The following is a 9,392-nucleotide window of genomic DNA, read 5'->3' as shown; positions in this document are numbered from 1 at the left end:
CCACCCACCCCTTGTTCCTCACTGCACTCCATCTCCATAGCCTCTTCACTTGCTATGCCAATCACCACCACCGCACCAGCACGGTGTCATTTGCGCGTCCTGTTGCAGTCATTGTTCTTGGCAGAGAGAGGTAGCCCAGCAATGTGCCCCTCTTCTGGACAAACCTTTTGAGATCTGTCAGCTCGAGCAGCTAATCACTCCCATTCCACTGGGAGCGTCCCGACACCAGACCAGCTTTGTGTTTGTCCAGGCCAAGTGTTCAGCCTCTCTTCTTCAGTATTAAGTCCATACACTCAACATAGAGATTCAGGGGTTTTGTTCAAGGTGGAATCAGAAACCAATGAATAATGGGCTCTTTGGATTAATCTCACTACTGGTTTTACTTATGTTTCAGGGTATCTGGAGGTAGTGAAAAGTTTTAAAAAGCATTGAGCTAAAAAGTCTTGAATTTCATTTACAAAAGTCTTTTTGTAAAGTATTTTTTTCTAACCTGCTTGAGGCAGTAATGTTACTTGTGAAACCTTAAATTTTGTTATTTTATAATTGGTTAATCATTCATCCATCCTTTTTCTGCAGCTTGTCCAGCTCCAGGTTATGTCTGATTATTTTATTAGGAATATGCTGGGAAATAATCACAAAAATGTGAAATAAATGTTAATTCATTTACACTTAATTCACATTGGACTTCATTGCCCTTACTTGTTTTATGTTTCTTTGGGCAGTATGACCGTGAAACAGGTATTACATTGCATTCTGTGTGGTATTTAAAAAAAAAAAAAAAAAAAAGCCTTCAATTCATCTTGGTGAACCCTGCAGAAACCCTGATGTTTATTTAATAAGTAACCTGTGAATGGTGTCTTTGCTGCTGTTATTCAGCATTGCTGAACAGGATTTGAAGCCTATAGCATAGGGCTGTGGTTATTTTCATCATCAACTAATCTGCCGATTATGTTATTGATGAATTGTTTGGTCTTTTAAATGTCAGAACAGTGAATGTGCCCATGAAAATTTCCTTGAGGCAAAGGTGATGTCTTTTTAATTATAACAAAAACATAATATTTGGTAGTAGATACAAGTTTCAGGAAATTGTGTTTTTTCATTATTTTTAACATTTTATAAACTAAATAATTTGATTAATTTAGAATGTCATTCACAGACGAATTACTGATTACATTATTCGTCAGTTGCACCCCTGGTTCTTACATAATTTCTTAAAAATCTAAAATTAGGTTACACAGCTTTTATGTCTTTTTATGTTTGTTTTTAGACTGGCACATTTTATTTGCAACTTAAATTACCGTACATTGAGATGTGATATCTCAGAAAAGAGAGTGAAAGGAAAAGCATGAAATTTACCTCCACCCTTTACATTGCAAGCAAGGAGTCCAACATGCAGCTTAAACAGAAGAAGAAAAATCTTATGGCATTTATTTGACCTTCCTCTGCTCACCACAAAATGTACAAAGTGTAGATAGTGGCAGAAAAATATTTTTGCTTCTACATTGTTATCAGTTTCTTGATCAGAATAAATCTGTTGCTTCTTTTCCTGTCCTTGGAGTTGATATTTGACCTATTTTTGCTTATGCATATGCTCTCGTGCCTACAGCCCCAGTATGTTAATATACAGTCTGTGACTCTTTTATATCTGCTCATCTCTTTTCAGTGCACAGTGCAGGTGAAGCTGGAGTTGGGCCACAGAGCCCAGCTAAGGAAGAAAGTGACATCAGAAGGTTTCACCCACGACTGGATGGTGTTTGTCCGAGGGCCAGAGACTGGCGACATCCAGCACTTTGTAGAGAAGGTCGTCTTCCGCCTGCATGAGAGCTTCCCCAAACCCAAGAGAGGTAAGACAAGGAGATAATAATGTGTGAACACAAACACCTATTTTCACTCTTTACTCTTCCTATAACACATGGTAAGTTTATTAATATAGCAATATTTCATTAACAAAGGGAACTAGAGACCATTTTGTGATGGGATCACACCAGTCGCAACTTATATTCTAATGCTAATATTTAGCATTTCTTCATGGTTACTTATTATAAAGTGATTGTAGGTAGAAATTAGGCCTGCATGTGAAAATGTCAAAAATCAGTGGAAGGTGTCCGCTATAACTTCCCAAAGCCAAAGATTATGTATTCAAAGAGCGCGTTTTATTCGCATAATAGTAATATATGCAATAATAATGCAAAAATATGATTGGATATGACAAAGAAAAGCACTGAATTAAAATTGAGAAGCTTTAACCAGTGAATGTTGAGAATTTATGCTTGAATAATGGTTAATCAATTATCAAAATATTAGATTAATCAATGTAGCTTTATTTCGAATTCTCAGTTTTAGAAGACAAATGTGCCAGGCGATCCTCGGTTGAAGTGGCTGTGCGCTATAGAGAGAGGCTCCATGAACAGTACACTGGTGGATATAATGGTGCAGCAAAATAACCCATGCGCTATTTTTCTCAAAATATGTCTACAAACTCTCAGATTACTTACTTGTATTGTCACTGCTTTTAGGTGCCCTTTGATAAAACTAAGGGGGTGTGATATGGGCAACGTTAACATCCTGACAAACATAACATATTGCTACATACGCCATCCTCTTCCATCATGTGAAAAATTAATTATTAAAACCCTTCCTATCAGTGTGATGTTCATCGCCTTCATGGTAATGCAGTATAAAGTTTGACAGGACTACAACTGTCAAATGTCTCATTTTGAGAGAGACTTTCGAGGGTTTTAGTTTCTTGGAATCAATTTAGTTAATTAAATAATCAGAGCTTCAGGGTCAGCTGTGAGGGGAGCTGGTCGAATCCCTAAAAGAAGCTCTGCCTTTGCACAATCTGCCTTTTCATTTAAGGCCATTAAGGAATGGAACAAGCTCCCTGATGCTTTGAAAACATAAGTAGATTTCCACATTTTTTTGTGTGATGCCAAAAAAAGGATTCAAAGAAATCAGTCTTGTCAACAATTTGATAATAATTTGATACTGACTCAATATATGAGATTGTTTATGTAAAATGCATACTGTTGGGTGTAAGGATTGAAAATTGTTTTTGTGGTCGAATCCATTTTTGTATTTAATGTTTATTGTTATTTAAACTTGTATTTGTATTATTTTAGTTATATTAGGGTTTTTATCTACATGCACAGGAACTGCAGATAGAAATTAGCTAGTAACTAAATCTGGTATATATTTTATTAGATAAATGCTATTTTACATGGTTCCTGAAAGACAGAAGCCACAAACTAACCCAAAAGATTATTAGGATCAGTATGCCATTCTGTTTATAATAGTAATAACAGTGTAATGATTATTGCCATTGACACGTCTTTGTCTGTCTACAGTATGCAAGGAGCCTCCGTACAAAGTGGAGGAGTCGGGCTACGCAGGCTTCCTCATGCCTATTGAGGTTTACTTCAAGAACAAGGTAAAATAGACTGGACACGGATAGCTGCTGACAGATTTATTCTTGTAGATCATGTATTGATAGAAAATAGATAGTAGTGTGTTGGTAAACAATTCTGTGCACTTCAGTATGCTTTGAGTTTTGTAAATTGACTTTTGAAATGTTGTGGATGTTATGTGGATGAAATGCTTTGTCAGCCACCCCCCTTCCTGTTCTCAGCAAGGTGTTACGAAGCCCAGTGAAAGCGGGCACTAAATACAGAACTAGAAGTACAACTAAATAAAGTTACCCTGAGTAGACAAGAGCCAACAAAAAAACAATCCAGCCACTAGCATTGCAGTGATATGCTCCACGCCAATGCTGGCATTAAACCAGCTAGAGATAGCAACATTTGAGGAACAAATTCATTATATCAGTAACAAGATAAGGACAAGAAGTATGTGCACATTAGTGTACCATCTTCTCCTGCAAGTCTTCGTAGCTAACGTCTTCCATCTCAGAAACGTTAAACCAGTATTGGCTCCACAGTTGGACTGAGAAAAAAAAATTCAGTCTTGGAGTTATCTGCTGGGACCGGCCTGCACAAACGAGAGGGCGAGTAAAGACACTGAGAGAACCAGTAAAAACTTGTTTCTGGATGTTTTGATGGTCCACAATTTGAGCCTGTAGTCCCCATGGCCAGTTCGGCTATGCTTGACTCATTCTTTGTCTTTTTAGCCTTTATATTATTGTATTATATTATCTCTTATATATAACTTTAAATAAGTAAAATGTAAAGTTGATAGTACTCATTAAGTGCAGTGAAGTTAAGACATATTGAAGGAGACTAAACATCAATCTCATTTGGACGGGATTAAGGTTACAGGGAGAATAAAATATTCACTGTGCTCCTCGGTAACTTAACTCGTTGTGTCAGACGGCATTTTAACCATCATACAGGATACGGTCTGTAATAGACATTCTGCAGGATCCAGAATATTCCTGCAGGAATCAGCCCATGTTAACCAGTTTAATTCTGTAATTTGATAAAGAAAACTGGGTGTCCCTTTTACTTGATGTGTTCAAAATCAGGTTACCGCTCAAAACCAGAAATAATCAGATTGCTTAAGTACATATAAAGGCAGTGATAGTTGAGAAGCTTTTGATGGAGCAATATTTTTTGTGAATGGTTTCCCACTGGACAGATACACTCTTCAGCAGGTTAGACACTTGCTTTTATATATCCACTCTGCCCATCGGTATGCTTGATTATGGAAACATTTCTTTGATGTGGGGACATTTCTCTCTTCGAGTGAAACAATTAAAACGTGCACACACTATTATACTGGCACTATTATGTCTCTGTCAGCCATTTAAATGAATCATGAAAGAAAAGAACCATTTTACTCTCACTAGAAGTAATGTGCACATAAGTGTACTATTGTCTCCTGCTAGTATTCATAATATTAAAACGTTACATCCTCCTTTTGTGTGCAATTAAATTGTGCACAGTGGACAAATCTGTCAAGAAGATCAGGAAAATAATTGAAGGGAAGCAAGACGCGTGTAAATATGAGCAGCAATTAATCCAAGTTTATAAGAAGATATTCTGTTTAGAAATTCTCTCAAGAGTGTCTTAATACCTTTTCCTCAGCTGTAATTGTCCCCCTCTCTACAACTCTGCAGCCTCTGTTAGAAATGTTAGCTGCGTCTTATCACTGTGCCGGGCTCCAGCTATGTATGTCTGTTTTATTGACCAGGGTGAGAGTTCATTCATTCAGCCTTTATCTTTTGTTGAGGCATGTATAGGTATTGAAAGGGGATCGTATGTTAGGCAGCAACGCAGTAGACAAACACGAAGGAATGTCCGTCACACATGCGGTTACAAGAATGTTAAAATGACACCTGATTTAACTTTAATAAAATCCTCTTTATTTTGTTGATTTTTTTCAATGCAGGAGGAGCCAAAAAAGGTGTGTTTCAACTACGACCTCTTCCTTAACTTGGAGGGCAACCCCCCGGTCAACCACCTGCGCTGTGAGAAGCTCACCTTCAACAACCCCACCAAAGAATTCAGGAGAAAGCTGATCAAAGCTGGAGGGGTGAGGTTGCCTGACACACTGTCTGGTTGACTGGACTCATTACTGAGTAACTAACTACAGTCAAAAGGAGACACCAAGTCAACAATAGTGCGCTCATTGTGGGTATTATATTTGTAACAGTGGTCTTTCTTCAAAATATACCAGACACATATGCATATGTGATGATGTGGTTTGGAAACCTGTCTATTAACCTTTTCAAATGTTTCTTTAAACATTTTCCTAAATGCAGGGTATCTGCAGCCTTTGAAAAGTCAGAAATATGCCCAACCATGGCTTCATCCCCTCTTAGTTTTTTCTCACCTATTATAGCCTGTATAGGAACGCCATCTGTTGCACTACCTTCAATTCCCTTCCATCTTCCTGTGTAGGAGGGATTGCACAGATTGAAATGTTTTTATTTGTGCAGCTTGATAATAGCTCTTCAAACAAGGGAGCGCTAACCCCCTCTTAATGTTGGATAACTGCAAAGTTCTATATAAGTACTCGGTCTCTTTCTTTGCCAAATATATCTCAAAATCTTTATCTGTTACCTCCAATGGTAGAGTCTGGAACAGATACAATAACCTTCAGAGTATATTCATTTTAATCGCATTAGCTATTGAGGTAATACTCATAAAGGAAAGTAGATTTCATTTTACAATATCAAATTTTATTGTAGAGAGTAATGGATCATAATTGATGGATTTTAATTCACTCAAGTCTTACGGTCGATTGACTCCAAGATACTTCATTGATTTCAATTCCCAGTCAATTCCATTTCTGTCTCTGATAGCTTGGACTGGCCTATTATTAAAAGTAAAAACCCCTCCAACCAAAGTCCCATCTTATACAGTCAATGCCTTTTCTGCGTCTAACCCTACCGCTCTTGCTTCTACCTGTTTCTCAGTTTTATGTTGCATTGCATGCAGTGTGCGTCTGCTGTTGTCGTCGGTGAGTCACCTGACATTGTCTATGGCAGAAATGAAAAGAACTTTTACTTCTAGAGCCAGTGGGGTCCAGAATACGTGTAGCTCCTTATGCTTCACAAGTTTGAAAAAGCCTGGTCGTGTCTTCGGTCGAACTAAATAAAAGCCCAGAGCACTATTTGGAAACTTCCAGTGTATATACAAAGTTAACACCGAGACTATTAACTGCTGTTTCTTTAATTCCAGGTATTGGTGGTTCCAGAGGGAGCTGAAGCTGTGTCCAGACCCAGTCCAGATTACCCGATGCTCCCCACTATCCCCCTCTCTGCCTTTTCAGACCCCAAGAAGACCAAGACCTCTCACGTGTCAAAGGTTGGTTAACTGGCAAAAAAAATGGTCCTGTTATAATCATCTTAGTCATCTCACTGGTGTTCTCAGCTTTCTCACCAATTAAGGATATTTAACCTGCAAGACACAACTTCATTGATCATTCCAGTCAATTTTTATTGACATTTTTTGAAAAATACAGGGGTAAATGTCTAAATGAACAAAATCATTAAAATCAGTCTTCAGAGCAGGCTGACTCAAGCTTCTGATCATTACCAGCTGTTTTTGAGCATCTGTATGCATGTATGCAGAATTACTCAGCCTGCTTATCTGCCAGGAGAGGGGACATATCAGGAGAATACAGGAAACTGATCCCCTTTCATTTTCCAGTGTTGCCACTGTTATTTTATCAACCCTTCCCAGACCAGTGAAATTAAATGGCACTGGTTTTTTATTTGCGTAGCTCATCTTGTGAGGTGTCTAGTGTTTTTTCTTGACACAGTTTGATTTAGGGTAAGTGACAAATTTTCAAGACACAGATTGGTGACTGGCTTCAAGTTGTACTGATGTAAACTGAATTTCACCTTTTTTTTTTTTTTTGCATAGAAAGATACGTTTCTTGTATTCTTCTTCTATTGTGGCAGTAAGTGGGTGTTTGTTGAGCTCTGGCTTGAGGCAGATAGAGGACTTGGTTTCATCCAGATATGTCCATCTGCAGACAGAAAAAGGCAGTGAGAGCTACCTCTGAAGACGCACACATGGCCACTCTCTCCTTTCTCTGAATTTAATAAAGTCTCTTATGTGCATATTGAGTTTAATAGCATCAGTTTGAAAACCTGTAAAACTGTTTGCTGATATGTGGGTGGACAGTGTGGAAATATCATCGTCTCCCTGTATCACTGTGCCAGATAAAATTTTACGACAAATTTGAGTTTGCTCTTTGTCTGACTGCTCTCAATCTAAAAGTCCAATCTAGTGTAACTTCAGAGGTTAATCCATAACCTCTTTCGCTGCTTTCATGTTTGCTCTTGGTTGTCAGTCCAGATTGGCAGTTGGCAGCAGGAGCAGTGTGTAAATACTGTTGGTATTGTAGCTCAGTGATGTAGTATCTCTTTTTCTCTTTTGACATGGAGTGGCGTGAAATGCCTTTTGATTACCAGAATGTGATAGCGTCACGTCCGTGCAAGAAAGTCACGAAACCTAACAGACATGTAGTTGAGATGAAAATGAAGTTTGAAGATGGGTGTGGTGTGACCCTTGAGTACTGTACTCATGTGATAATGTAGTAATGACTACTGAGCACTCATGGGTCAACATGTTGACAGGTGTTGCACATGGTGTGGCCATCACAAGATGGTCTCTAGTTTGTATACATTTTCTGACATTTTTAGCCACTCCTAGCGGCATGGCTCTAGGGGTTGCAATGTCAGTCTGACAGTTCACCACTTTGAGCCAGAGAGACATTTTCTCAACAGCTTTGGATTGCTGTGGGATCTTTGGTCGCCAGAGGATGAATGTCAATGACTTTGATGATCCCAATGACTTTCCTTCTAGTGCCACCATGAGGTTTTGAGTGAAATGTCTTGACAATTACCAGATTAATTGCCACATAGTTTAGTACAGACATTCATGTCTCCCTCAGGAGGAATTGTAATAACTTGCTTCACCATTCACTTTTCATCCAGGGCCATTATCAGGTCAAAATTTCAGATTTATAACCAAACACCTGCAAAATTAATAACATTCCCATTAGCCTCAGGCATACTTCGTGGTTAGTGCTAATTGGCAGATGTTAGCATGCTAACATGCTAAAATAAGATGATGAACATAGTAAACGTTATACATAATATAACCAATAATAAAGCATGTTAGCATGCTGATGTTAAAATGGTAAATGGACTGCATTTATGTAGCGCTCTTCTACTTTTAATGACCACACACATTCATGCTGCACCTGTGCAATACATGGCGCTACACTACTCTACCTACTTAGTCACTGCCATCCGATGTTAACATTTAGCTCAAGGCCCCACTTTCGTTAAGTGCAGCCTAACAAAGCGACTAGCATGGCTGTAGACTCTCTGTCCTTTTAGATAGAAAGCCAGGTTTAGGTGACTGTTTTTCTCTTTACAGTTTATTAGAGTAATCTGAGAAAATTATTTTGTTTTAACTTCATACCAGCCGAAATGCTTAGTTTGATTATTGATTACATACAGGCCTGATTGGCAAGGCCTGATTTAGGAACTGAGGAGGGAATGGTGTCCTTGAACTCCTTGGCAAAGTCCCTGAGAAGCTGAGTGTTTTAAGAGTGTCAATGACAGTGCTGTTGTTTTCTCTCTCCAGGAACCCAGCAAAGAAGGAAGCGGTGGCAGCAGCAAAGGACCCAAACCGCACAAGCTGACCAAGGAGCATCGTGAACGGCCCCGAAAAGACTCTGAGAGCAAAACCACGTCGAAAGGAGACAATGACAGAGATGGAAGCAGCAAAAGTGGCCGCGATCCTTCCTCTTCCTCATCCTCGTCTTCAAAAAAGCCGGCAGAGATCAAAGTGAAAGATGAAGTAAAGGTCTTACCCAAGGCTGCATTCAAGGAGCCTAAACTCACCCTGAAGGAGTCAAAGATGGAGGGCATGTCCCCTAAAGGGGGGGGGGCTGGGAGCGGAGGGGGTGGT

At 39.0% G+C, this 9,392-nt stretch overlaps 1 protein-coding gene across 4 annotated transcripts in view; it reads left to right on the top strand.

The window, feature by feature from the left end:
* mllt1a (MLLT1 super elongation complex subunit a) overlaps window positions 1-9,392 on the top strand; it is a 20,537-nt gene that overhangs the window by 3,812 nt on the left and 7,333 nt on the right. For all 4 annotated transcript variants that reach the window (XM_023394515.2, XM_087170488.1, XM_087170489.1 and 1 more), the window contains exons 2-6: window positions 1,664-1,844; window positions 3,348-3,430; window positions 5,347-5,490; window positions 6,642-6,767; window positions 9,066-9,392. The exon at window positions 9,066-9,392 is cut by the window's right edge and continues 339 nt beyond it. In XM_023394515.2, coding sequence (XP_023250283.1) covers window positions 1,664-1,844; window positions 3,348-3,430; window positions 5,347-5,490; window positions 6,642-6,767; window positions 9,066-9,392 — 861 coding nt within the window. The remainder of the gene's footprint in view (window positions 1-1,663; window positions 1,845-3,347; window positions 3,431-5,346; window positions 5,491-6,641; window positions 6,768-9,065) is intronic.

The sequence above is a fragment of the Seriola lalandi genome, unplaced genomic scaffold, assembly GCF_002814215.2.
Source record: "Seriola lalandi dorsalis isolate HSWRI2012SDOR001 ecotype SW California unplaced genomic scaffold, Sedor1 jcf7180002054949, whole genome shotgun sequence".
Taxonomy (NCBI): Eukaryota; Metazoa; Chordata; class Actinopteri; order Carangiformes; family Carangidae; genus Seriola; species Seriola lalandi.
The sequence above is the reverse complement of the archived record's forward strand: the minus strand, read 5'-3'. Positions and strand labels throughout refer to the sequence as shown.